This window comes from Oppia nitens, unplaced genomic scaffold (genome assembly GCF_028296485.1).
Source record: "Oppia nitens isolate AA-2021 unplaced genomic scaffold, nextdenovo-longstitch-racon4-pilon3 scaffold13_pilon_pilon_pilon, whole genome shotgun sequence".
In the NCBI taxonomy this organism is placed as follows: domain Eukaryota; kingdom Metazoa; phylum Arthropoda; class Arachnida; order Sarcoptiformes; family Oppiidae; genus Oppia; species Oppia nitens.
The window spans coordinates 925609-941729 of record NW_026533192.1 but is presented as its reverse complement, the minus strand read 5'-3'; the positions used below and the strand labels follow the sequence as shown (position 1 = coordinate 941729).

At 21.2% G+C, this 16121-nt stretch overlaps 1 protein-coding gene across 1 annotated transcript; it reads right to left on the bottom strand.

Annotated features, from left to right (window-relative positions):
• Positions 1 to 889: 889 nt before the first annotated feature.
• On the bottom strand, positions 890 to 5038 carry LOC128959556 (sex peptide receptor-like). The gene is made up of 4 exons (XM_054305547.1): positions 4992 to 5038; positions 2931 to 3299; positions 1499 to 1694; positions 890 to 1432 (listed from the first exon to the last, which is right to left on the bottom strand). The coding sequence occupies exons 2-4, from the start codon at positions 3221 to 3223 to the stop codon at positions 890 to 892; spliced, it is 1032 nt and encodes a 343-aa protein (XP_054161522.1). The 5' UTR covers positions 3224 to 3299; positions 4992 to 5038.
• Between the last annotated feature and the right edge of the window lie 11083 nt (positions 5039 to 16121).

The following is a 16121-nucleotide window of genomic DNA, read 5'->3' as shown; positions in this document are numbered from 1 at the left end:
AAAAATAAATAAATGATTTGTTAGTTTAATTTTGTGTATTGAAAATGATAGAGACTAAACTGGCTATAATTATTGTAAAATTGCAAAATTTTTGTTAATAAGTATATGTTTATTCAAATCTCTTTATTATTAATTTGTTTGTAAATCAATTAGTTTAAAACTATATTTACATAACAATTTTTTTGCAAAAAAATTAATTGAATGAATGAATGAATTGAATAAAATTAGATATAATTTAATGTAGTATTTTTAACATAATAACAATTAAATATATTATATAAAAGTTAAATTAATATTCTACAAAATAAAAAACAATTTTAGTTATATTAAAAAAATAATTTAATAAATATTGCAAATATAAATGTTAATTAAGTAATTTATTATTTAATTAATATTATTTTCTACAACATTTGCTGGACACATTAAAAATATTTAGTTATATTTAAAATTTATTATTTTTATAATTATCAACATTATAATTACAAAATTCAACTTACATATTTCAAAATAAGTTAAAACATATTAATATTTAACTTATRTAAAATATTTTGAAAAACATATACTATACTTAATAATTTTTATATCATCTTTACAATTAATTGTATATAAAAATTGTGTCATAACAGTTATTTTTATTAATTTAGATTAAAAATATTTTAATTCAAATAATTTACACAACAGTAAATATAAATATCAAACAAAACWTAACATTTAAATAATACTTTACTAAATTGTAAAATAAACTTGTATTTTAATTTTAATACATACATTTTATAATAATTTTAGTAATAAATAATTATTTTTATAAATTTATTTAAAGAATAAATATTTAGTATATACTGTATATAAATATATATATATACAAATACAGTAATAGTTTTCAGTTATTTTATAAAATGGTTTCATTGGTCGAAGTTCGGGGACCGTTGACCGCCGAATACCGGGACGAACAGTCACGATGTGTGACCGAAACGGTATAATTAGAGTATAGAAATAAATCGGTAAATGTTTGTCTAAATTGTTTAGACATTCCGCAATATATGGCAAAATTGATTGGATAGGACAGTATGATAAAGAAATTAGTAAACAATACAGTCGTGTTCAGCGATTCATATTCAGCTATTTCAATGGACAGTGCGTTTTGCATGACATGCAACAGTGTTGTCACAGCTAACGGGATTTCTAGCATCAGGAATACCGTTACAATCACTATCAACATAATGGTAGTTGAGTTGGAGTCCCGTAGTTTAATGCACTCACTCTTGCGGTTTTCGGTAAACAATTTTTCTCGTTTTCGTTGAGATTTACGCAAAGCTTTTAATAATAGTACGTTTAATAGGACTAACAGAGCACAGGGACCGATGTGGACAAACACTATACGAAAACCGTAATAAAGTATATAATATGTGTCTTCACCGATGCTATCCTTTACCTTTGATATTATAAATAAAAAATACTTGTTATAAAATTTTTAGCTTAAATAAGATGCAAAACAAACCCATTTTGCGGTTTCAAACTGACAACCCGTTCGGCGACTATTAATCCAAATAAATTCAATTGCAGTGAACTCCCGGTCCGCAAATCGGGTGCTTTGATGACATAAAGCCATTATAAATATAATAATCATCGCTTTACACACCCGGGGAACTGTACACCACGTGCGGGCTGTTGTTAAATGGCATACATATATGTATCTGAAAATTTAATAAAATCTTAAACTATAACAATTAAATTTAAATACAAATTAAATAGTATACAGTAGATAGATATATATTACTAATTTTTAATTGATGTAAAATTTACTATTTTATTTAAGTAAATAAACTAATATTTCAAATTAGTTAAACTGTAATTATTTTCAAACTACATTGAAAATGACAATACAGTTAACATACTGTATATGTGCTACAAGTTTGACATTGTTTTAAAAATGTGTGAATTATATAAAATAAATGGTATATGCCATCAATATCAATGGTCATCACTGGAACAGATTTGGGTCAATTGGGAAAATACTACTAACTCTATAATATGTACAGTTGTTTTCTAACACATCCCTGTGCTGTCAACATAAAAAATAATAACAATAACACTATAGATGTTTAGTTTGATAGTTTTTTCTTTATGTCTTACATATCTTGTATGTATAAAATTATATGTAATATATAGAAATACATAATATATTATTGAGAACATTGTGTTATTTGAGTGTCATATCTGTTAGTGATGTACTCAACAATATTACTAAAAAAATAAGATGACAACAAAATTTTGTGTCAAACACACATCAAATAAAAAGACTATTTTTATGATTAGCTATTTATTAGACATAAAAATAAAAACTGTGTTATATGATCTGTGTTATCATTTTTTGCTGTTTATTATTATTAATAGTAGAAAAATATATTGGTATTGCATGTAAAGTGTTATTTACTGTATAGTTATCAAAATTATTTACATAATAAAACATTTTAGATGTAATTTTAGGTTAATAAAAAAGCTATAATATAGTATTTACAGTAGTATTATAATATAATATAAAAGTAGTATTTAAAAGATAATTATTTTTATCAATCAGATTATAATCAGAATATATATGAGAATCAAATAACAACATTCCTGTGATTCTTGAAATATACTAAACTAACAAATAATATAATAAAATATAWATTTATAATTTAGATGTCGAAAAATTCCTGATTTAATGACATATACATAATATTAACTTATTTACAGACATATTATATTATTTTATATAAGTTAAARACAGAATATTAATAATAAAAATTTATTATTTATTTTATTTGTATTTAAAAGTATAATTTTATTTATTTAACTTAATATAAAATTTAAATTTGATAGTAATAAATATACTAAATTATGTTAATAATTTTTAATAATATTAAATTAAAATTAAATTAATGGCAAACCTTTGTCCGGCCAACAAAAGTGTGAGCCATATGGACGCCGTGTGAAAAAATGCGGGCAAAACTTCAATCATCAAATGATAGGCATAGCAGGCACTGCACGGGTAGAGTATCTTATTGTGATTACCAAATGTATACATATAGAAATACCACGGTGCCGGGAACAGTAGTGTTAACAGGTCAGCTATAGCCATTGCCAATAGTACTAAATTAGTGGGTGTCCGCATATGACTCTGGGCTAATACTATTACTATTAGAGTGTTGGCAATAATAGTAACGATCAACAAAAACGGCATAATATAACCAAATAAGACAACAGCATATTTGTACGGAACATCACGGGTTATATTCACGAGAAATGGGATTTCATTCCTGTTTGCAGTAGAAAACAAAAATAAATTTCTAAGTTATAATCAAAATTTTAAAAAAATGTTTGAAGTAATTTAACAAAAAAAACTACAATAATATATTAATAATAAATTCTTAACATATTTATGTCTCTCTACTTTAGTAATAACAAGTAAAATATTTACTAATTTTTAAGACATGTTATCGCAAATTATAGAAAATATTTTTATCAATTTTTTTGTAAATAATTATATTAAATATATAATAAAAAGCATAAAACTAACTTTTTTTAAATTAACAACATTAAGATTTTTCACGTATGACAACTTCATAAAATAATTATATTAAAATACTTTTACAAAAAGTTTTATATAGTGTTAAATATTTCTACTATTAGATAAATGAAATTGATAAAGAAAAAGTTTATTAAATATCTCACAAAAACACAATAAAATTTAATTAATTAATTTATTTTATTAATAYAATTATTTATAAATAACTTGTTATACAAATAAATAAATGCCAAAATGTATTTCAATTTAACCATATTGTTGATGTTATATTTGAAAAAAGAGTATATAAAACAAAAGTGACATAAGATTATAATAATGTAAACTAAACCGTGTGTTTCACTTGAATTGTTAGACAATTCATTAAATGACATTTGTCTGCAATGACACCACAAATTCATTACTGAAATTACTGTATATTTTTTGGTATTCATTTAGTGTAAGAAAAGAATAGAAGAAATTTCTTAAAATAAGTTTATACTAAAGCCTTATAGTTATTACTGTTATTATTATTAGTAGTATTTGTTTGTATGACTTCACTATTGTATTACTACACTACTACTACTATTACTATTACTATTACTACTACAATACTAGACAGTAGTATACACTGTAATGATGTAATATGTGGTATGACATGAATTAAAATTTTAAATGTTAGCTGAAGTGGATGTGAAAAATGATTTTATGTTCAAATTGAATATACAATGTTTCTAATGCTTTAATTACACTATTTTATAATGTGATATGTTTTAGGAGAAAACATAGAAAAAGATATAGAGAAAGATAAATTTATTAATAATTAATTATATTATGAGTTGTTTTTATTAAATAAATTAACTTTAATATATAAATTATTTTTATTGCGTTGATGTTGAATTTAATAAATAATTAATTAATAAAAATATATATATATATATATTATTTTATAATTAAACATAATGCAACAAAATGTAAATATTTAAATATTAATTAAATTAATATATAATACTTTTTTTTATTTAAAAATTGTGAAAATATATTTATTTAATTATTAGAAAAAATAGTTTAGCTCATTTATGATTGGCTATAATAAAAAATAATACTATAATAATAATAAATAAAACAAAAATGTTTTGTAGCCAAATATGCGGATCAAATTTGTATTGATTTCAATCTGAATCTTATTTACAGTAATTTACAACATTTTTCTCATATTTTCACAAATCAACCAAAAAAGTTATCTTAGATTCTGGTATTTTACTAATGTTTGCTATGACTATAATTTAATATAATATTCCAAAAATGTTAGAATAAATAATTAGATCCAATAGTTATTTGAATTTTATTTATAATCCGTCATTATTAATGACATACAGTACTAGTACTGTATATCAATAAGAAATTATATTAAGTATTATAAATAATTTAACAATACTTTACATACCATTTAGGCAGAGATGATATATTAGTGGTGCGAAAGGTTTCATTGAAACAAATAGACGATTGGTTGACATTAAACTGATATTCAGTCAAAATAGTCACCGGATTTATGTTGAGTGAGATCTCAGTTGTCGTATAATAGCTATAATCCATGGCTTTAATACACGTTTTTATGTCACAATTTCATATCTCCTTTAATATTGAGTGCAAAATCTTTCAATTGAGTCCAATACAGTAATTATGCCATTTATTACAGAAACTTACTAAAAGAGTTAGTTTAACTAAATTTTAATTAATTTGCAAAATTGTTGCACTCTTTACGTAATTATTATAGCAAAYTATGTTTATAAAAATAAGTTATTTGATTTATAACTTATGATAGTGTAATTATATTAAGTTAAAAAACAAATAATAATTAATCATTTTAAATCATAAATAAACTACAAAATACATTTTGCAAAACTTTTAATAACATTAGTATAAAACTTATTTACTAAAAATACTTAATATTAAAATAAAATAAATATTATTTAAAAATCTTTTGAAAAATCCAACACAAATACAATTAGATTCAATAAATAATGTGAAAAAATAAATTTAGTCAAAAAACTTAATTATAATGACGACAAAAATAAATGTTGTTAAAAAACAATGTTAGCGCCAATAAAGCAATACATATTGTGTTACAACAACTCCCTGTACTCTAACAGTGCAACTGAATGACTGTCTATAACTGTCTGTTCAACAACTGAACACTAACTATGAGAGACAGGAACAGGGAGTTAATGCCCACTCTATTTTCATGCATATATTGATTATATAGACTCTCTCTCTCTCTCTCTCTCTCTCTCTCTCTCTCTCTCTCTCTCTCTCTCTCTCTCTCTCTCTCTCTCTCTCTCTCTCTCTCTCTCTCTCTCTCTCTCTCTCTCTCTCTCTCTCTCTCTCTCTCTCTCTCTCTCTCTCTCTATCCCTCTATTCATCAGAAAAAATAATAAAACATTTCATATGTGACACAATTTATTAAATTATATAATCTCTATATTTTTTTAAGTCAATAGAGTTTCCAAAAATAGTTAAATAAATTTTTACACCGAAAAATCTAGTGAACAACACTTATAAATTAATAACATTTTGATAACACAAATAAATAAAATAAATAGAAAATTACTTTTACCTATAAGTTATCTGTGAAAATAAAAGTTATAAATATTAAATACAACGTAAAGCAGATCTCAAATATAATTTGTTTATTTAGAATAGTTTTCTAATATTGCATACAATTGTTTAACTCTATTGCTTAATGCTTTTGATAACTACTGTACATTACATTATCATTTCATTTATATTTAATGCAATAATGTGTTGAATATATATGAGTATATTATAAAATCTAAATACATAAATAACTTTTGTAACACTTACAGTGTGTTAACAATATAATTATTATGTGAAAAGTTGACTTAATTTAGAAATATATTTAATATACAAAATATTATAATTATATTATATTAAACAATTTGTATACGAAATTAAATTTAGTTATATTTGTTAGTAAACAAAATTTTCAAAATATTTTAGTATTTTTTAAATATTTATTTGATTATTTGAGTAAAATCTGCTTTTGGTATTAAATTTAATTAAATATTTAAAATATTATTAGATAAATATATTACATTTAGATAAATAAAATTATCAAATAAATTATATATTTAAAACCAATAAAAACATGTTTAATCTTATTTATGAAAGATTAAGTTTAGTAATTTTTATAGTAAGTTACAGTATTTTTATCGAATATATACAATATTTATGTTTTTCATGTTTAATTCATTGAGTAACTCATAATCTTTATTGATATATAGTAAAAAATATAAGTGCAAATACAAAATTAAATATACTAATATTTATTTTTTTATCTAATAACCAATTAAATTAACTATATATTTATTTTTCATTTATTTTTTATGGCAAAAAAATCTGAAATAACACTAATTTTGCTGAATGTCTAACAAAAATTATCGGACCGTATAATGTTGGAAAAATAAATAACAGTATTTAGCCACTAATTTAGCTTGGTCATTTTATTTGTTGTGCACTATAACACAATTATTTTATATTATATAATGTAAACTATAAATAAAACATTTGATTTTATTTATTTAAAGTAAAGTTTTGTTAAATAATAACTATAGAATTATGATTACTAAAAATCATTTTATCTAAAAAAATAAATAAAATAATTCCTTAGTTATTATTTAACAAAACATTATTTTCAAAGTTTTATTTATTTATAGTGTAACTAATAATGGTAATTGTGTGATAGTAAACAAACAATAAATGACCAAGTTAATTTAATAACTAAACTACTGTTATTTGTTATTTTTACAACATTATTACAGTCCAACAATTTTTGTTAGACATTCAGCAAATTTTCTGTTATTTTAGATCGTATTATAAATTATAATAAATTTTTAGTTTACATTATTAATAAAAAATTTTGTTTTAAGTTATTTTACACCATAGCGTTTAAAATATTTATTTTTAATATATGGCATATATATACTATGTTACACATTTCAAATATTTTTWAAAAAATAAACTTCTTATATAATATAAAAAATTAACCAAAATTATATTTAAAAATCAATAAAATATTTTCAATATTTTTTAATATTTACGCTTTTGTACACTTATTTACCTGCATTACATTGCATTTATATTAAATGTTTATATTTATTTATTAAATTTAGCATATAAACATATATATTTTTTAAATATTATAGACCATTTAACATTATGTGATGATTTATACCTGTATTTTAAAACTATGAATTAATACATTTTAAGATAATTTTATTAAAAAAAAATTTAATTCAAATTTTTGTTATCTTTGCAAACCATATTAAAACAATGTCGATAAAAATAATATATATTTATTTTTGCAAAAATGCATATTTTTCAAAATTATTAAATAAATCATTTCTATTGCAATATGATATCAAATATATAAACTAAAAAATAATTAATTCCAATGTGTTATTCATATATTATTGACAAAATAGTATGAAATAAATTTAAATAAACGAAATAATATTTGTATATTTAAAAAAAAAATTATTTAATATTTTATTTCATCCAAACAATTTAATTTTCTGTATGTTTATTATCTAATTATTAAATAAAAAATATATTGTAATATCAATTAAAAAAAATAATTTTATCTAGTACGTTTTATTTATAATATGGTTATTTAAAATGTTTGTAAACACAACTATAAATACAGTTCTAATAATTAAAGTTATTAAATATTTTAACAAATTTTTAACCAAATTTTTAAATCAATATTTTTCAATATTTATAAACAATAATATTATTTATTTAATGAGTTATAATGTTTCTAAATATAATACTATCTTTTAGTATAAATTATACATAATATCAAACAACTCTTACATTGAGGTTCAGTCCAAATGTTGTATTAATATTTTAAATATTTTTTTAAAAAATAAACTTCTTATATAATATAAAAAATTAACCACAAATGTATTAGTCACAAACAGGTAAGTACTCTAGAGTTCGGGCAAATTTCACAGAGAGGGAAGTTTCCTAATAAAATATTTTATTTCCCTCCATAGCCAGTTAGAAATGAAAATATATATTATATTTCTAAAATAAATAATACCAAAAATTAATTTTTTCCATAAAATTTCATTGAAATATTTGAAAATAAATTGGAATTCAATGAATTTAGTCATACTATTTAACAATTACACTCAAAATATAGTTTAATTCAACATATGTTATTCAAATCTTATAACAAAATTTGTTATCTATGATTCAATAGATGGTAGCACAAGGAAATAGATTCCCTGGGAATTCCCATTGAGTCGGAAACATAGGAACTTTTGAAAAATAAAACTAGGGATGGAATTTGCCAAAACCCCAATTATAATATAACAATTTAATAAAATACAATTACAGTTTCATTAATTTTATTGTTATTTATTACTCCCTCTCTCTCTCTCTCTCTCTCTCTCTCTCTCTCTCTCTCTTTCATCCATTTATTGAGACCTTTGATATAAATCTGTTCAACAATTTGTCTGTACTTAAGCATTGATTCACAGACTTAACATATGATTTAATAAAATCTTGTTGTATTAAACCAATATTGTTTTAATTAATTATAAATAACTATATAAGTTATTATTGGTTTTATGGGGTCAACAAAATTACTGTATACCCCATACAACATAAACCAATATAATATTAATCCATATAAGTCTTTATTTACAATATTTTTTTGTTTCCTATTAGAAACAATTAAATTGTTGTTCAGATAAAGTACATTACAGTCTATCGATGTTATAGTACTAAAATCAATAGCAATATATTAATATAACTTAATGTACAAAATAATAACATCAATATAATTTAAGTAAAAATAATAATGTAATTATTTATATAATTTTGTTTGCAATTAATTTTTACTTAACAAAACAAATTAATTTATTTATAAACACACTTTTTTAGTATATTAAAAGTCAATAAACAGTCACTACAAACTAAAAACCATAAATAAGAAATTAATTAAAAAGTATAGTTTTGTTGTTTATCATTTAATAATTTTGATAATAGATTAAAATAGTTTATATTTATATTAATATTAATTATCTATATATATATAATAAACATATACTAAACTATAGGCATTATAAAGCAATACATTTTTGGCGTAATGTATAGAAAATTTCTAAAGTAGTTAAACAAATGTGTTATTTCTGAGCAAAAGTTAATAGTCTTTGTTTAAAATAACATAGTATTGTAAGTATCTATAAATGATTTATAATCAATATAATAAAAATTATTATTAAATAATATTGTTTTTAATATATAAATTTGAAAACAATGAAAATTTTATATTAATATCTCTAATTATATATAAAATAATTTTTTAKTTTGATCAAAATCGGGAATAATTTTTTTTAATGCGCTTAACTTCATTAAAATTATTTAGAAAATAAAGTATTTATAATTTCTTATGATTATATTTTTGGTCTTTTATTAATATGTTATTAATAAATTTTTATTAATTTTTAATATTGAGTATATATTAAAAATATTTCATAAAAATTATATTCATTATTAATCATATGATATTAACTTAAATACTTTTCTTACTAATAAATATCAAATTATAGTAGAATAAACTARGTTAATATTTGTATAGTAATAAAATATACTAAAAATATATAAAAAACAAAAAATTAGATTTAATGAAATATAATTGAATTTTGCAAAACTTTGTAATTCAATAACTAAAAAATCAGATTTCATGAGAAAATTTAATACAATTGTTGAAAATATATTTTCATTATATATATAAGAAGGCGGTCAATCGATCTTGAGCGGCGTATTTTTTGAATAACTTTTGAACGGTAAGAGATAATTTAATTCTGTAAAATACATTTAAGAATATCATATCGACCTGACTTAATATACACGAAATCACAAAACTAGGATGACCAGATATACAAAATATCGGGACCAACGAAAGACATATGCTACAGGTCAAACTAAAATTGATAAATTTATTATGATTATGAAAATTTGTAGTCAAGAAATAATAGTTTATATATAAAAAAGAATCGTCAAAATCGGATTGGTAGTTTTGTTTTTATGGCTTATTAAGTTTGTCATAAATCATATTATATAAAATAGTCTAAAATAAAAATGACGTCATTTATGAATATTATATATTTATTAGATGATATTTTCAAATATATTACTAATTCTAAAAACGAAATTTTAATAAATCGACTCGTTTTCGAAATAATCGAATTTCAATATAAATTATAATATCAAATTACAATAATGTGATTTATATTGAAATTCGAATATTTCGAAAACTAGTCGACATATTAAAATTTCGTTTTTAGAATTAGTAATATATTTGAAAATATCATCTAATAAATATATAATATTCATAAATGACGTCATTTTTATTTTAGACTATTTTATATAATATGATTTATGACAAACTTAATAAGCCATAAAAACAAAACTACCAATCCGATTTTGACGATTCTTTTTTATGTTAAACTATTATTTCTTGACTACAAATTTTCATAATCATAATAAATTTATCAATTTTAGTTTGACCTGTAGCATAGTATCAAATTTCGTTGGTCCTAATATTTTGTATATCTGGTCATCCTATATTTTGTGATTTCGTGTATATTAAGTCAGGTCGATATGATATTCTTAAATGTATTTTACAGAATTAAATTATCTCTTACCGTTCAAAAGTTATTCAAAAAATACGCCGCTCAAGATCGATTGACCGCCTTCTTATATAGTAATAAATTTAATAAAACTAAAAAACAAAGAAAAATTTATTCAATTTAAACTAAACCACACAACTAATTGTTAAATGATTATAATAATATAAATATAACATATGTAACACATGTATACATTTTTCTAATTTGAAAATTTTAATTTGAATAAAATTATTTGATTTAATATAATATAATAGTAATTGAATAAAACATGTGTTCACAGTYTAGTATTGATTGTATAAAAACTGAGTRAAAATTTGTAATACAATATAAATATATAATACAAACGCATCTCAAAACAATGATTGCATATTTATTAATAGTCGCGTATATATATAATATCTACAGTTATATTCACAGTTTGTATGTATGTTTGAGATTTACTAACAAATCTAATTTTTGTTTTTTTGCAAAACACATCCTATTTTCCGTAATAAATGTTTTATGCAATTGTCTTGTATTGTAGATCTCATATGTTTTATCACATTACCTAATTTGGAAACACATTTACCATTTAATTGTGTTAACTGTACAAATATATACCTATATGTTTATATATATATATATATATAGGTATAATATTGAATAATATATATAACATTTTTGTTTAAGCAAATGATTTTATTTGATAAAAATTTAAGCTGACATTAATGTCACACAATTATCATTGATTAGAGCATTAAACAAAAGTTGCAAAATAATTAAAAACACGTTTTATTTTTTTTTGTAGAGTAACCAAAAAAACAAAATTTATAAAATAATCAACAAATTTTTGGTAAGTTTCTAAAAAAATTGTCAAAGATCTTGAAATTAACTTTGTTTAAGAAATTAATAAAATTTATTACATTAAATTCAAAATTAATTGATACAATACGTATGAATAAAAGTTCATAAAAACTATAATTAGATAATTGTATTAATTTTATAGTAGTGTAGTCTACTATATGTACAGTATATACAGTATTACGAAAGCTATAATATATATTGATATCCTATAATTATAGATTATATAATGAAATTTTTATAAAAGTTTTTAGAATTTTTTTTAGAAATATATATTAAATTTTTTATTTGTTTAGCTAATATTTTATTTACAACTATGGTTTTCTGGGACATATACATTGGTATAACTACTTTCAATTTATATGGGCACCTGTATGTAGAGATGGGCAAATATAAAGTTTCTAATAAATTTCCGTGAGAAAGTTTCTCAGTAATAAATTTCTATAGAAATTTAACTTTTTTGTTATACTATGGGATCCCCATATCTATAGATATTGTAAAACTATAAATATATTAATGAGACACTACTATACATATAATATTATACTATATAATGTAGATTACTGTATAATACTATTATACAAATGGGATACCTATATAACAAATATCGAGAAAACAAAATTAACCATGGGGATCCCATAAATAGAAATTTCTTTTAGAAACTTTCTAGAAATTTCTCTATTATTTTATAAATTTCTCTTTTTTTGCCAATACTACCTGTATGTAAGCACAGGGATTGGTCAATATCTCAAAAACTGTATAAAGATAATTAAATTTTGTAAAATCAAAATTATATTACTTTAAAAAAATGATTAGATTTGAAATTGAGAATTTGTCAAGATTGAAAATTGTTTGCCATTTTTGAAAATATTTATTAGTTTCTTAAAAAAAATTAATTTCAWATCAAAAATAAATGCAAATTTCAGATCTCATAAAACAAAAATCTCAACGTATTTTGTAATGTTATTAATTTTAATAAATTTAATGGTGAAAATTGAACAAATCATTTGTTTATTAATATTTGTTAGCTAGTTTATTTTTTAAGATATTCAAAATTTAATTTTTTATCATACAAATTATTTTTAGTTATTTACATTAAATTTATTAAATATATGAAATTATCTTTTATAAATTATTAAAATGGAAAAATATTAATTTATGAAAATCCTATAAAATTAATTAGCAAATATTAATAAACAGATGATTTGTTTCATCTAAAGTATTAAATTTATTAAAATTAAAAACAACATAAAATACCTTGACACTTTTAGTTTATGAGATTTTGAAATTTGCATTTTTTAGAAGAAATTTATACTTTTTATTTAAAAATTGCATCAAATTGTTAAACTTAAAAATATTAAAAATGTTATTAAATCAGACAAAGATGTAATTAATGACATAAAAAATATTTGTAAATTTCATTTCATATATACTTAACATTTGACATTTGAATATACAATGCAAACAATTTATTTTTCAATATTATAAGTAAATTACAGTATAATTACAATTAAACTTTCATCTTTCAAAATGATACAATAATTTTATATTTCTACAAAATTGTATATTTTTCTATATATTGACATTATATTAACAAAAATGTAAACAAATATGAGTTAATACAAACAAATATTATTAAGATTTATTAAACGCTATTATAGAGTAATCGTTTCAAGACATTCAATGATTAAACTTAATCTTAATTACTATTTTGATTAATTAAATTACATTAAGTTATTTTAATAATTAATAATTTAAAATTATTTTATTTTAATAAAAAATTATATATTGTTTATAATATTGCATTATTAATAATATGCATAATAATTATTTATATTGAATATTGTATTATAAATGATGATGTTTACAATGATTTGTATGATAAACGTTGTTATATAAATGTGACAGATTATTATTTTTAAATATATAAAATTAATTTATCTAATAATATTGATATATATATATTTGCTATAAAAAATTGTATCAATTCAAGAATTTAATATATCATTTGACTGCAATTTAGCAAAATATTGCAAACTATTACAAATATAATCATTATATTGTGTGTATATATTTAATCCGAGTGTAACTTAAGTCTGTTTGAACTTTAAAAAAGCTTAAAAAATAAAAGACTACCGTAAAATCGTGTTTTTATTCCCATAAGGAATTAAAAAAAAATGAAAAAAAAATTTTTCATATGGGAAAAAACTCGTATTTTTTACCACCCCTGGTAAATTAAACGAGTCTATAGGGAAAAGCAAAATTGGAGGAATAGGGAGCTGTAATGACAGGTATTACCGGTAACTAATATTCAATAAAAACTATTCATTTATATTTTATTTAAAAATAACTATCGGTAGAGTAAATAATCGGTAATCTGGTTGTTGACTGTTGAGAACTGGTACCTGTGTTGTCGGGTAATACATTTGTGTCAAATATCGGTAATCTGATTGATGGCCATAGAGAACTGGTACGGTGTTGTCGGGCAATACATTTGTGACAAATATCGGTAATCTGATTGATGGCCATAGAGAACTTGTACGGTGTTGTCGGGCAATACATTTGTGTCAAATATCGGTAATCTGATTGATGGCCATAGAGAACTGGTACGGTGTTGTCGGGCAATACATTTGTGTCAAATATCGGTAATCTGATTGATGGCCATAGAGAACTGGTACCGGTGTTGTCGGGCAATACATTTGTGTCAAATATCGGTAATCTGATTGATGGCCATAGAGAACTGGTACCGGTGTTGTCGGGCAATACATTTGTGTTAAATTATGGTCATTACGTTGAGCGCTGTTGATCACTGGTACCGGTGTTGTCTGATGACATTTGTGTCAGATATCGGTAATCTGATTGATACCCATTGATTAGTGGTACCGGTGTTGACTGATCAAACATTGGATTCAAATATCGGTAATCTGTTTGTATGTCATTGATCACTGATATCGGTGTTGTCTGAGCAGACATTGGTGTCAAACATCGGTCATCAGGTTCAGCGCTATTGATCACTGGTACCGATTGTGGTTAATAGCCGCCGATTTGTGGCCATTAATTACAAACAATTATCGGTAATTATATGTTTGATAGTTATTAAACGGTTTTTACGGGTATATAAATTAAAAACTTTTTAAAAATAAATGATATATTGATTTGTATTAAAAACACGTTTTTTAAAACATTTATAAAATAATTTACAGTTTTTTTATTACCGTTAGTTATATTAATATAAAAACATATACAGTTAAAATCATAAATCGGTCAATAGATGGCATATTAATATGATTGAAACTTTTTGAGACATCCAAATATAAGGGGTGGGAAATTTTAAAATGTATTAAAATCAGGGGGTGGGAAATTATTTTTAAAAGTTAAAAAACTATTTTTTCATATGGGGAAAAACTCGCATTATTTCCCATGACTCAGACATTTCCATATGGGAATAAAAACACAACTTAACGGTAGTTCTTAAGCAAAAATTCTTGTTTATCGATCACAACAACAACAACAACAACACACATAATATACAGCATATAAAACGTAAAACTGGTATTTGAGTCGATATTTTCAATAAAATATTGTTTTGTATTAGTTTTTTCTTTGCATAGATAATGGTCATTAAAATAAAAGTAATACAAAAAAGTAAATAATATATCTATAATAACATTTGTTTTATATTATAGAAAATAGTTTTTTATATGTTTAAAAGTAAAAGGAATTTTGTATTTGTATTTGTTTTGTTTATTTTAAAAATTTTTAGAAATCAAGGTTATTAAGACATACTATCTTTCTATTAAAATAATCTTATAATTATAATTATTCTATTTTTAATATGAAAATAAATAAATATTATATTAAAATTTTATAGTATTAATGAATAAAGGTTATTTTTTATAATTCAGTAAAGTTTTAAATTATTTTAAATTTTAATATATTTTATATAAATATATTTCATATACTTATATCTAAAAAATAATAATAATCAACATTTGCTATTATATTAAACTATC

Coding starts and splice junctions, on each gene's coding strand:
- LOC128959556 (XM_054305547.1), bottom strand. CDS start 3,223: ATGCCGTTTTTGTTGATCGTTACTATTATTGCCAACACTCTAATAGTA. Junction 1,695..2,930: donor CTTTTGTTGGCCGGACAAAG/GTTTGCCATTAA, acceptor TTAAATTTTCAG/ATACATATATGTATGCCATT. Junction 1,433..1,498: donor AGTTTGAAACCGCAAAATGG/GTTTGTTTTGCA, acceptor ATAATATCAAAG/GTAAAGGATAGCATCGGTGA.